General features: G+C 37.4%; 1 protein-coding gene across 1 annotated transcript in view; it reads left to right on the top strand.

The window, feature by feature from the left end:
* The window catches only part of CR2 (complement C3d receptor 2), a 175,896-nt gene extending 162,931 nt beyond the window's left edge, over positions 1 to 12,965 (top strand). Inside the window, exons 39-42 of the mRNA XM_023730256.1 lie at positions 522 to 545; positions 3,584 to 3,659; positions 9,518 to 9,622; positions 10,977 to 12,965. Coding sequence (XP_023586024.1) covers positions 522 to 545; positions 3,584 to 3,659; positions 9,518 to 9,622; positions 10,977 to 11,043 — 272 coding nt within the window. The 3' untranslated portion in view covers positions 11,044 to 12,965. The remainder of the gene's footprint in view (positions 1 to 521; positions 546 to 3,583; positions 3,660 to 9,517; positions 9,623 to 10,976) is intronic.
* Positions 12,966 to 14,430: the final 1,465 nt, after the last annotated feature.

The following is a 14,430-nucleotide window of genomic DNA, read 5'->3' as shown; positions in this document are numbered from 1 at the left end:
AATTAATAAAAAAATTTACAATTAATGCAAAATTTTTAAAAATATTTTTATCAAGGGTGTCATAATAAAAGTGGAAATGACTTAAATATACAATAGAAAACATTAAATAAACTATAATACATCCACTAAATTGATTATATTGGTTTGCCCCTATGTAATTTGCATTTCTATATACCGTATAACTATGTAAAAACTTAGATTGATGGAAAAACATACCAGCAAAGAATGTACCAGAATGCTTTAGGATATTACAATTATGGGTAATATTTTTCTTTTTTTCCTTTATACAAATTTTCTACTGTGATTATGTTACTTTTATGATAAAAATATTAATTTAAAAAGAAAAAACAAGTTTGACTAATTGCACAAGATAAAATGAGGTTGTGTATATGAAACCTATGGCATTTTATATTAGAAAAAAAACAGACTGAGTGCTGAAAAAAACACTCTGTAGCTGAGAGATCCTATTTTACCATGTTGTGTGCCAGACTAATGTTTTGTGGCTTTTGTCTTCCTTTTAGGCACACGTGATGCTCTCATAGTTGGTAAGTTTTATTAAGGGTTAACTGAGGAACTCTAGCATCTTTTAACAGTAAGTACTCACTTGTAATGAATAAAATGTAAAAGAATAGATCGAAATACCTTATACTGCAAATTCAATTACAAAGAATATAAAGAGCCAAAATACGACCTTAAGTATATCTCACCGGAATTCAGAGACCATCTCAAGAATAGACTTGATGCACTGAACACTAATGACTGAAGACCAGATGAGTTGTGGGATAACATCAAGGACATGTCATACATGAAGAGAGCAAAAAGTCATTAAAAAAAGAGAAAAGAAAGAAAAGACTAAAATGGATGTCAGAAGAGACTCTGAAACTTGTTCTTGAATGTAGAGCAGCTAAAGCAAATGGAAGAAATGATGAAGTAAAAGAGCTGAACAGAAGATTTCAAAGGGCGGCTCAACAGGACAAAGTAAAGTATTGTAATGACAAGTGCAAAGACCTGCAGTTAGAAAACCAAAAGGGAAGAACACACTACGTATTTCTCAAGCTGAAAGAACTGAAGAAAAAACAGTAATATTGAAGGATTCTATGGGCAAAATATTGAACGACAGATGACACAGGAAGCATCAAAAGAAGATGGAATGAATACACAGAGTCACTGTACCAAAAAGAATTGGTCGACATTCAACCACTTCAGGAGGCAGCATATGATCAAGGACCAACGGTACTGAAGGAAGAAGTCCAAGCTGCACTGAAGGCATTGGTGAAAAATAAGGCTCAAGGAATTGACAGAATACCAGTTGAGATGTTTCAACAGATGCAGCACTGGAGGTGATCACTTGTCTATGCCAATAAATTTGGAAAACAGCTACCTGGCCAACTGACTGGAGGAGATTCATATTTGTTCCCACTCCAAAGAAAGGTAATCCACAGAACACAGAAATTATCGAACAATATCATTAATATCACCCGCAAGTAAGATTTTGTTGAAGATAATTCAAAAACAATTGCAGCAGTACATCAACAGGGAAGTGCCAGAAATTAAAGCTGGGTTCAGAAGAGGACATGGAACGAAGGATTTCATTGCTGATGTCGGAATGAGGAATATCATTGCTAATGTCACATGGATCTTGGCTGAAAGCAAATATCGGAAAGATGTTTACTTGTGTTTTATTGTTATGCAAAGGCATTCGACTGTGTGGATCATAAAAAATTATGGATAACATTGAGAAGAATGGGAATTTCAGAACACTTAACTGTTCTCATGAGGAACCTGTACATAGACCAAGAGGTAGCTGTTCGAACAGAACAAGAGGATACCACATGGTTTAAAATCAGGAAAGGTGTGCGTCAGGGTTGTATCCTTTCACCATACTTATTCAATCTATATGCTGAGCAAATTATCTGAGAAGCTGGATTATATGAAGAAAGAACTCAGCATCAGGATCGGAGGAAGACTCATTAACAACCCAAGATATGCAGATGATACAACATTGCTTGCTGAAAGTGAAGAGGACTTGAAGTACTTACTGATGAAAATCAAAGACTACAGCCTCCAGTATGGATTACACCTCAACATAAAGGAGATAAAAATCCTCACAACTGGACCAATAAGCCACATCATGACAAAGAGAGAAAAGATTGAAGTTATCAAGGATTTCATTTTTCTTGGATCCCCAATCAATGCCCATGAAAGCAGCAGTCAGGAAATCAAATGACATATTGCATTGGGCAAATCTGCTGCAAAAGACCTCTTTAAAGTAGACACAGGAAATCCAGGGTGGAAAGGGGGAGTGTGCTGTCACATTGTAGGGATTGCAACTAGTGTCACATGACAATATGTGTATAAAATTTTGTATCAAAGATTAACTTGAGCTGTAAACTTTCACCTAAAGTACAATAAAATAAAGTGTTCAAAAGCAAACATGTCACTTTAAGGACTAAGGTGCACCTGATCCATGCCATGGTATTTTCAATCGCCTCGTACGCATGCAAAAGCTGGACAATGAATAAGGAAGACCAGAGAAGAACTGATGCCTTTGAATTATGGTGCTGGCAAAGAATATTGAATATACCATGGACTGCCAGAAGAACGAACCAATTTGTCCTGGAAGAAATACGGCCAGAATGCTCCTTAGAAGCAAGGATGGCTAAACTTCATCTACGTACTTTAGACATGTTATCAGGAGAGACCAGTCCCTGGAGAAAGACATCAAGCTTGGGAAAGCAGAGGGTCAGCGAAAGAGAGGAAGACCCTTAATGAGATGATTGATACAGTAGCTGCAATGACGGGCTCAAGAATAGCAACAACTGTGAGGACGGCGCAGGACCCAGCAGTATTTCGTTCTGTCGTCCCTAGGGTCACTGTGGGTCAGAACTGACTCAACGACACCATGGTCTGGCAAAACTGGTATTCTCATATGCAATTAAAGGATTCTTCATCAAAGGTTCTTTACTTTTGTTGCACCACTATAAACGAATAATCATTCTTCAGTGTCAAAAATTCTTTATTTAAATGTGACTAGAGAACAGAACTTCCTGTTTGTTTTATAACCTGGGAATATGATTCCAGATGGTAGTCATGACCACTTACCCAAATTGAAAGCCACAAAGGCTAGTTTTCCAAGCCTATTTCGGTGATCTGTCTATATAATAAGAATAGTTTTGTGATAAGTTTGCTTCAAAGAGAATTAGTAGACTCTCTTGCACAGGATAGTCTGTGCCTTATGCCTTGTGCAGGAGGCATGTGCAGGCCGTGGAGAGCTGCAGCCCAGGAGCCCAGTGCTGGTTCTCACCACCTGCTTGTTGAAAGGCTGCTATTGGACTAAACGTTACAAAATTGTTCTGCTCACCCCTTAACAATAACCTTATGGGAGTAAGATTGGTACTCTATATTAAACCTGGACTAGGGGAGACATCTGAAAGGTAAACCTGTGTGTGAGTGTGTTTAAAAAATAATTTATACTACATTAAAAAAAAAAAAACATTGGCACCTCTAATGAGATATTAAGATAGAGTTTAAAACTTAGGGGTTATACTTTCCATGTATTTAATTACTTTGTTTTACTGCCTAGGTACTTTCTTTGGTATGTTCTTCTTTATTTTATACATCCTTGTTCCCTGCTGGATATTTCTAATGCGCAAAAAATGGTAAGTTCAGCCAATTCTTCTAGAAAATGTTCAAAACTTAACTGCCACTTCTTTGAAGCTCAAGGAAAGGAAAAGAAAACCTAAAAAAAAAAAAAAGCCGCAAACCAGAAACCGGTCGCTGTCAAGTCAATTCTGACTCATAGCGACCCTACAGGACAGCACAGAACTGCCCCATAGGGTTTCCAAGGCGCACCTGGTGGATTCAAACTGCCCACCTTTTGGTTAGCAGCCTGAGCACTTAACCACTGTGCCAGGGTAGGTTCAGCTGATTCTTCCAGAAAATGTTCAAAACTGTTAACTGTCACTTCTTGGAAGCCAAAGGAAAGGAAAAGAAAACCTAAAAAAAAAAAAAAAAAAAAGCCCACTACTACATAAACAGATGTGGAAATTCTTATAAATAGGACCTAATAAATAGGACCCTTGACGTACACTATGGACAGATGAGTACTCAGAATAAGGGAAACAAATATGGTACTAAGAACACTTTCTAAAAAAGCTTAGAATTTTAAGAAGGAATAGGTTTTACACTAAGAGAAAACAGGCAGAGAGAATTTTAAAAGGGTATTGATGAGGAAGTTGCTATCCTAGTTTTGCTGAGATAGTCCAGGCACTGGTCTTAAAACACAGACCTTATCATGGCACTCGAGTGAGACTGTGTGTCCTGCTGGTACACATATCACAAGCTGCCAGTGTGGAAGAATTGAGACGTTGCATTGTGTATCAAAAAATAAATCTTTTATAAATGCTACTTACTTTTTAAACTGTTAAAAACCTTTCAAGGATTAAAGTTTTTAATAAAATGTTTTGACCGAGAAGAGAATACACACAGTTTTTTGTGCTGGTTGGTTTAATTATAACACAATCAGTGAGGTCAGAGTCCTTGAGATAAATGTGATCAGGCTGATGAGCAAATTCTATTCTGACAGGAAACAGAATTTATACTTTTAAGTAAACCATTTTCTATAGCAAGCATTCTAAGCAAATACATTTTCCTATAAGCTTTACAGTAATTAAAGTTTTGATATTTCACAGCAAATGACAATAAAGTTTTTTCAAAGTAGAATATCATAGCTGAACTTGCAAACAACCTAGTTAGGAGCTCAATTTCACAAAAAAATAATTAGTAGAAATTTAAATTTAAGTTAAATCTTTATCATTTCGTTGCTTGACATGTAAATAATCTTTGCCCTTCTCCCTCACAAGAAAATGTAAGTAGCCTGATGCTTTAGACTAGCAAAAGTACCGTATAATCACTTTTTCCCCTTAAAGTTTCTCATTAAGTACCACTGTAATTTGTTAAGAAGCCCTGGTGGCACAGTGGTTAAAGCGATCAACTGTTAACCAAAAGGTCAGTGGTTCAAAACCACCAGTGGCTCTGCAGGAAAAAGATGAGGCAGTCTGCTTCTGTAGAGATTTACAGCCTTAGAAACCCTATGGAGTCGGTATGAGTTGGAACTGACTCGATGGCAGTGGGTTTGGATAATTTGGTTATTTTTTTTCTTTTTTTTTTTAACTAAGGTTGAATTAAAGTGGGTGAAGCTACTAATTTTCTAATTATGTACTAGTCTTTGGTTAAAACCACCAAAGGCAAACGATTATTTCTTCCTCTTGGTGATATTCAAAATGATCTCCTATCTCCCTTCCAATGACTTCATTCCTCATCTCCTATGCTCCATTCCTTGTTAATCAACTGGAGGATCAAATTCTACCTAACTATTGACTTGCTTTAAGTACATATTTAAGCTCATTTCCTCATATTAGTAATCCTCAGACATAAACAACACTTGATAACCATTTCATAAAAATTATTTCCATAGAAATTATTGGTTTGGCTATTCCCTATCTAATCTAAATAGCCTCGTCATACACCATTTCCATCTCTTAAAACATACCTTCTCTTTTATTCGCATTTTATAGAAGTGCAATGTCCATGGCACAGTCGTTCTTTCTCTGACCAGTGATAATCAGGGATATGACATAGAAGAAGACTGTGGTCCTCTTTAGCCTCAAAGGTTATGGAGATAACCTCGAATCATTTGGTCATACTTTGATAAGTGAGTGAAGCTGATAAGCTAAGCATGTATGGCTATATAGAGAGGCTCAATTACTCTGTATCAGGAGCTCAGGCTTTTCTCACAGGAACAGAAATATAGAAATGTCCTCTTGGTTAAGAAGAAGGCATCATGTGAGAGGTGCCAAATATAAGAGTGAAGAAGACCTTAACGGGGTCACCTAACTGGAAGAGCAGTCTGTCTCAAAGCCAAAAACAGAATACAGAGTAGCCCCAGACAGCATGCTCCATGTGAGGCCCAGGATCCAACCAGGCCTGGAAGGGCGCAAGCTGAAGTCTACTCTGATACAGTACACACTTCAGGAACCCATCAATTTTTCCTTTTGTGGTAACTCTCTTAAGTGGTGTTTAGTACACTCATTCATTTAGTAAATATTTACTGACCACTTCTTTGTGCCAGGGGCTTGTTATGCATCCATAGGTGAAAGTAACTGACAAAAATCCCTGTTCTCAGGGAGCTTACATTATTCCATCTAGTGAAGGGAGAGAGACAATAAACTTAATTAATTAATTATAATAAATGGAAATAAAGGCTATGAAAAAAAATAGAGCAGGATAAGAGGGATTTGGAATGTGGGGAGATGCAATCTGTAATAGGATGGTTAATGTAGGCCTCAGAAGGAATGTCTTGTAAAGAAGGTGAGATCATTTCTGTATTGTGTATTTTTATTTTTGTCTCATGTTGGTCTCTTAGTACACCTTCAGACTGTTTGTGCTTTTTTTAAGAAAGGGTATTTTTTTTTTTTAAAACCTGTTTACACAGGGCATGGGACTGTGGCCACTGTAACCCCTAGTGGCAGGTAAATGAGGTTAGCAGGGGACATACCAGCCACAAATGCTACTCAGTGGACTCAGGGAGGAAATGCAGGGAAATAAGATTCATTTTATCCACTGGTCTGTGCCTCCATGGCGCTGTGTTGGGAGGATGCTAAGGCTGAATCCAGCAAGCACTCTTTGTGTTGTGCCCAGAGACCGAAGGCTATTGATAGGTATATCTGCCATGCTTCTTCTTGCTCTGGGAATTCTGCTACAACTCCCTACCAAGTTAAATATTGCCCTGAACTTACCCCAGATTTCAAGGATGCTCATTGTTCTCATGCTCACTCACACCAAACTTGGTGAGCCAATCTGTTTTAGGCTTATATCACATTATTAAAGATTTTCTATACCTTCTTAGTCCTCAGCTGTCCAGATTCAGGACGTCTAACTACTCTGTGCCCTTCTGCATAGTGACCTTGTCCATGCTCTGTTAAAATCATCTCTTGTCTTCTCAGTCTCTACCACCCTTGTAACCATTCCCCTCCCCAGATTAGGTGCTCCTTGTGAGCAGGGGCCACCTTTAAACCCCCTAAAATCCATTGCTATCGAGTCATTTCTGACTCATAGTGATCTAGACACTCGAAATCATTTTTAGTTAATGGTTTTGATATACATTTATGCAGCAGTCAAGATTAATTAGTAAGAATAGCAACAGTTAGCATCTAGACAGCAATCAGTTAAATAAATGCTCTCCATTTATTCTCTTCTTTGGTCCTCAAAGCAGCTCTGTGACATAGGTACACCCAATAATATTGTTACCCCAAAGCAGAGAAGACCCCAAGGTGCAGAGAAATTCAATGACTTGCTTAAAATCACACCAGTACAAAGTTGTTAGGAGTTATGGCTTTACCCAGATTATCTGATTCAAAATCTTGAACCCTATATGCCTACTCATTTGGTAATTTTAGTTGCCCACTTCTGAATCCAATTCCGTGTCACTGGAATTCAGTATCCAGAACTGCATATAGTACAAAGTTGCAAAAATATTTCCCTTTTTTCTTAAAATATTCTTTTTGCTGACTTCCGTATTTTATTGGGATTGTTTTAACTTCTCCAGTACATTGAGCCAGTATCTCTCTAGAAATAAATAGTATGCAATTTCTTCTTTTTGACTCTACCCTGAGTTAGTAGCCTAGAAGAAAATTAAGATATTTCTGTAAAGGTATCTATCTATATTCCGTGTAGAGTTTAATGAAAACTTTCCTGTCCTTTCACAAACTCGCAAGTTCTTTCCGTGGTTTATCTCATTGGCTTGACATTTTACTAGTGAAAAAATGCTGTTATCTGCACATTTGGATATTTCACTATGTATTTACTATGTAAATAACTTGTGAAAAATGTTAAGCAAGATGAGTCATGCATTGATCATAAACAGAAGTAACACTGTTTAGACATCTCCATACATGGCCTATTTTTACTTGCCTCTTTTTTATGGCTCTAACCAGTTGCCATTTCTATCAAAAACAGGCTTCTTGTCTGTAGTCAGATAAAACGTTTAAGTCCTCATTGGTATGATGCTTGCAGTGACAAAACTGTTAGGACCACCCTCTGTGAAGACTCCCTGAATTTTCCTATGTTCACATTAACTACCATTAACCAACTGGAACATCACTCACTGAGGTCATATTCTCTCACACCCCAGGCACCTCCAAGTTGGGAGGTGGGATCAATGTTTTTATCACCCAAGACTACTTCCAGGACGTTACTCCTCTAACACTTACTCACCACTCCTTTGATGCTCACCCCACCTGGCTGTACAACCCTCTACTCTTCCCGTCCATGGATCTCAAATTTGCCCTCATCCTGAGAAAACTTTGGCCTCTGACTCACAATCTTCTTTGTCTCCAATGCTGCCATCCTTCTAACTGCCATGAGAGAGTAAAGAGTCACTGAGTGATTAGTGGTAAGTGGTGAAGTGAGTCACCCCTTGTGCTTTCCTTCCCCAATCCCTCACACAGTGAAGCCTGACAGCCGGAACACCACAGCACTGCCTTGTTTTTCTGGCTCTCCCGAGTTTTCTGCCTTTGACAGGGTGCAGTCTTACCACTTTTCTATTGCTTGTTTTAGTGGAAAATAGTTTAGTTTCCCCTCTCTGACAGGTTTCTGCCTTACAAAGGTTTTGGCTTTTGCAGGTTTTACTGTACCAATGTATACTTAAAGTCTGAAAGTACTGTGATTGTATTGTCGTTTTATTTATGTAAAAAGAAGTACTTATAAAATGACCCTCCAAAGAAGCAGTGTAGAATATGAGTTAAAAGCATGGGCTGTGCAATATAAGACTTGTGTTCACGGTCACTTACTATGTATGGGTCTTGAGTAAGATACTTATCCTCTCCAAGCTTCGTTTTCCTTGCCTGTAAAATAGGGATAATAACAGTTACTACCGCACTTAACATGGTGCCTAACTTATGGTAAGTGCCAGAAAATGTTACTATTGTTATTCACACGTGATTGCTATTATTGAAATTAAGATGTGATTAAATACTTCTTTATACTCTCAGATCTTATGCCTTCAGGACAGCTACTGCTGCTCTCCTAACTGTGTGTATTACTTGTACAGAAAGCAGAAAATATATCTTCAATTCAAGGGAAAAAGGAAGCGTTGTGTAAAATAGCAGTGAAACTTAAATGTCATAATCTTGCGGCAGACAGTATTTACTAATCAAAATTATTTTGGAAATAGTGAAATGCGTTATTTTAATGCATGGATACTTATCTATAAACAATTTAGAGTCTTTTGACACATTATATAGAAAAATTTTACTATTACTTCCTAATCCAAGTTTTTACTTAGTATTGAAAGATAGGATTTGGGTATGTTTTTCCTTTTACATATTTTGTAAAAGTATCAGGAACTTGAGGCAAATTGTACCCTAAATTTCAAAATGAAAGCTATTGACTAATCTCTTTCAAAACTGAAACTTACCTGATTAAGATATTTTCCTATTTTTTCTCCTCTGCCAATTAGCAATAATACAAATAAAAAATCTAAAGAAGCGATTATCCATTTAAATCCTCAAGAAGACAGCTGTGTTCATCCTCAAACTCTGCAACCAAATCAGGAAAATAGCAGGTACCTAATACATTGAATTCAAAATTTTTTCAACAACTCGAATATAAAAAATGGAAATAGGATTTGAATATGATATTGCAGTAGATACACTGAGTCACTGATACCAAAGGATTAAAAAAATAATACCCAGGAGCCAAAAACCACTTTTTGTTCCTTTCTTTTCTTGGATTATTATTTGCAGGGGTTTGCGGGTGATGACTGTCAGTGCTGTACACAAGCACTGTGTTTTCAAAGCATTCCTATGTATTTAATACATTAATACTATAAACCTTTGAGATACGCCCCAGAAAGGAATTCAGCCACTTCTGTAGGAAGCAGAAGCAAAAGCACTGCGTTTGTTAGTAAATGTCCTTCCTTTATATCCTACCTCTTTCTCATATCAATGTGCATTGATCTTAACCTGGCATTTTGTATCTACACACACATTAGAAATCCTAAATTCTACAGAGGACAGTGGAAGGGGCCATAGGAAAAGGTGAGGGATGGAAGAGGCATTTTATTGTTAACCAAGATACCGGTATAAACCCTTTGCCATCTAGCTGATTCTGATTCATAGCGGCCCCGTAAGATAGAGTAGAACTTCCCCATAGGGTTTCCAAGGCTGTATCTTTACGGAAGCAGACTGCCACATCTTTCTCCCATGGAGCAGCTGGTTGGTTTGAACCACTGACCTTTTGGTTAGCAGCTGAGCACTTAAGCACTGTGCCACCAGGGCCCCTTAGATATAAGTATAGGCAACTCAAATTTTTCTAAACACACAAAAACAGGTTAGTTATGTCCTATTTTCTCCTATAACATAGATGATTTACAATGCCCTCTGTTCATTGTTTGGCTTCCTAATTAATCACTTTGCTTCCACCTTATAGCTTGTTTTACATTACTGTTTAAGGAAGCAAATGAAATATGCACTGCTTTTTAAAAATTCAGAATTGATATTTTACTTTGTGAAACTTTAATGCTATTCCAATAGTTTGAAAGGAAAACAGCATTATTTCTATACGAACACAAATACATATACAAGGGAGCAGAAGGCAAATCATGCAGATTTCAGACAAAATGAGACAGAATGTTGTGTTTTCACGGGTACCTTATGTCATGCCACCAAGGCTCTTGGGGTGACACGTTCAGTTTGTCTCCTTTCCAGCTGGGGAGCTATGATAGAAAAGCTGGGCGGCACCGAGTGCGGCCAGCTGTGCTGCCACCAAAGAGAAACAGGCAAAATACCCACAGACACTGAGGGTGGTGGTTCTCTTTCCAAGAGTTCATTTTACAAAACATTCCACAAGTGTGCTTAAAACATCATTCCTGTCAGTTTATCTGCCTAAAACATTTTTCCACGTTTTTCCTATTTAAGGTCCACTAACCCAGCTCAGAATTCATTTACCCAAGAAGTCGTCCTGAACATCTCCAGCCCAAAGTGATGTCTCTGGAACTTACAGCACTTCCTGACTATACCATTTGTAAAATAAACTATTTTCTTGTAAAAGGAATATGTGCTTATTATTGAAAACAGAAACTATAGAAAAATATAAAGAATAGAAAAATGACCTGTAATAACTTCCACCTGGCGGTTAATATTGTGAAGTTTCTTTGAATATTATTTTACATTTGCAGGATTGTACCTTGACATCATATTAACTGTACAATATTGAATCTTGCTTTTTTCACAAATGACAACCATTTCTCAATCATTAAAAAACTCTATGTAACAAACACATCCCATCGTATTCTATGCCATTATTTGCTTTTAATCGTACAGCCTCGGGACATTCATGTATCACTTTTTGTCTATTTAACTCTACTGCATGGATTCACTTCCTCATTCACTCGTTCTTCAAACATTCATTAGTCACTTATATGCCATGGATTGTACATATGTGTGTGTTCTTTCCCACACTAAACTATAAACTTCTTGTGAGTAGAGACCACTTTCTTGAATTTTCCAAAAACTCGGAGCAGAGTTAATCAAATGATAATTATTTAGTAAATACTTGAGAGAATGAACTTACCAGAATTTCATTTATTCTTAAATTTCAGAACAAAAAATCAAATTCACAAAAAAGACCGGACTTACTGGTCTGACAGAGACTGGAGGAATCCCGGAGACTATAGTCCTAAAACACCTTTCTGACCTGGAACTGCAGCCATTCCCACAGATGACCTCTCAGCCAAACAATAGTAAGGCCATAAGATAAACAATAACACCCGGGAGATACACACTCCCTAGAAAAATTAATTATAGGAGATCAAAAGGGTAATATCTGCCCAAAAGCAAAGATGAGAAGGCAGGAAGGGGTAGAAAACAGGAACCCAGGGAAGAAATGGAGACAGTGCTGACACATTGTGGCGAATGAAACCAAGGTCATGAAATACTCTTTGTACGAACTATCAGATGGGAAACTAATTTGCTCTGTAAACTTTCACCTAATGCAAACACACACAAACATTTCATTTATTCTCAACTTTTTAGAGGCACTCTCTTTACATCAAGATATACATCAAGTTATGTGCACTGACTCATGACTGCCTTTTAATAGAAAGGTTGTTGTTTGCCTTCGAGGCGATTCCAACTCACAGTAACCCTATAGGACAGAGTAGAACTGCCCCATAGGGATTCCTAGGCCGTAATCTTTACAGGAGCAGATTGCCAAATCTTTTCTCCCTCGAAGACGCTGGTAGGTTCAAAATACACAGGTATGAATAGAAACGTAGGAGTTCTAAATTATGTCTTAAAATTTCCTTTGCGAGATTGGAATTTTGACTGCAGTAGTCCACAGGAACAGTGTTAATCATTTGTGGCAACATTTAGTAGACAAGGAGTGAGTTAGAGTCTGTACTAAGCTTAGGACGTGCGCACCCAGGCCAGACGCAGTGGCAGAGTGGGCGATACAGGTGAAGAAGCAGACTTCAAAGGCACAGTGCGTCAGGAAGGAAGGAAGGAAGGAGAGTGCTGACACATTCAGGGATGTGCAACCAATGTCATGAAACAAGCTGTGTATAAATTGTTGAATGGGGAACTAATTTGCTGTGTAAACGTTCACCTAAACAACAATAAAATGTTCAAAAGAAAAAAAAGACACAAGGTGTTGAAGGACATGAGAATGCTCAGAGATGATGCAGGCAATAGATGACACTGGAAATCTTGTGAAAGAGAACAATGATGAGGAACCCAGGTGGCAGTAATAGCTGGTGGTTAGGTGAGCTGGTGGGTCTCACTAGGGCGTCTGTTCACTGATGGAAGGACTGCATCCCTGGCCTTATGAGGGAAGTTTCCAGTACAGCCTAAGAAGCATTTGGATGTCTTGGACTATACACTAACCTCTCTCAGTCTTGGGAGCCCTAGTGGTGCAGTGGTTAAGAGCTCAGTTGCTAACCAAAAGGTTGGCAGTTCGAATCCATCAGCTGCTCCTTAAAAATCCCATGAGACAGTTCTACTGTGTCCTTTTGGGTCGTTATGAGTCAGAATCGACTAGATGGCAAGGGGTTTGGTTGGTTTTGTTCTCTCACTCTTGACTATAATTAGGGGAAGAGGCTATCCTTTCTGAAGCTGACCTATCCAAGACTACCAGTTTCTGACTACTGGCAACCGCCACAACCACAGTTCAGAAGACAAGACTCAAGGAAATGCTTAGTATATTATGAATAACCTGTATGTACTCTGGAGCAAGGCTCTTTTTATTTACTTGCTCAAATATGAGAGCACTTTTTCCTTCGTTGACAAAACAATGAGGAAAGGTCAAGTTATTCATTAATCTCTTGCTTGTCTACTCAATGTCTCAGTTTTCCATCATACTTTCTTGTGCCCTCCATAGCAACTAGAACAAAGGGCATCAAACAGTTCTTAGGAACTCATAACTTAACAGTATGTCCATAATGATCATGCTTATCAGCATATACATTCTGCATAGTTCAGTTGTTGTGTATGCCATTATCTAAATAAAAATAACGTTATTTGTGTATTTCCTTGACAAAGTACTGTAAAGCTGAAGAATACTTCAAATTAAATGTTGGTTGGAAAGGAGCCAATTCTTTTCAACAGAGTAAGAGTGGAGACTTATAAAATCTTTGAAGTGACTTCACAGAGATGAAACATATGCATTTAAAGATGCTGAAGAAGCTTTCAGAGTATCTACTGAAGCTAACTCAGCTTAGTTTGCATTACTGTTGTTCTTTTTTCTTCCTCCTTCTTTATGCTGATAATCAGTGGAACTTGGAATATAGAAAATAGTTTCAATTACTTAAAGATGGCATTGCCTGGGATTTCTGGTTTGGAAATTTGTCATTTTTCTTCCATATTTTAAAACGCTTATAACATGGAATGGGCAGATTAAGTAGAATTAGGAAAATTCAGGAAGATAGGAAAAACAAATAAGTCACACATAATTATACTACACAGTGATAACTACTGTTAATATTTTAATTCATTTTTGCCAATTTTTTCATATATGTGCTTATTTATATATAATATGTCTTCTTAAATTGTTTCCTTTTCTTTAATAAAGTTAACTCCTTTTTGAAAGATTGGAGTCAAAATGTATGCTATATTAGTTTTCACTTTCTCTAGGAAAAAAGAGTAATTTCTGTTTACTGAAAATACCTTAAATAATTATGAGGGAGAGGGGTCAAGATTACTCAAAAGAAATAAATATCTGGAAAAAAACGATGATGCTTTGGATATTTCCTAAGCTCTTTTTCAAAAGTATTCTGTACCTTGTTCTATATAAAAAAAATACCAAAAATAAATTTGTAAGAGTTTATCAGGTTAATAAACATGTATTGGCACTTTCTAAGTAAATGGCCCTGGAGTC

Source organism: Trichechus manatus, unplaced genomic scaffold, assembly GCF_000243295.1.
Source record: "Trichechus manatus latirostris isolate Lorelei unplaced genomic scaffold, TriManLat1.0 scaffold00035, whole genome shotgun sequence".
In the NCBI taxonomy this organism is placed as follows: domain Eukaryota; kingdom Metazoa; phylum Chordata; class Mammalia; order Sirenia; family Trichechidae; genus Trichechus; species Trichechus manatus.
This window is presented reverse-complemented; position numbering and strand designations above follow the sequence as displayed.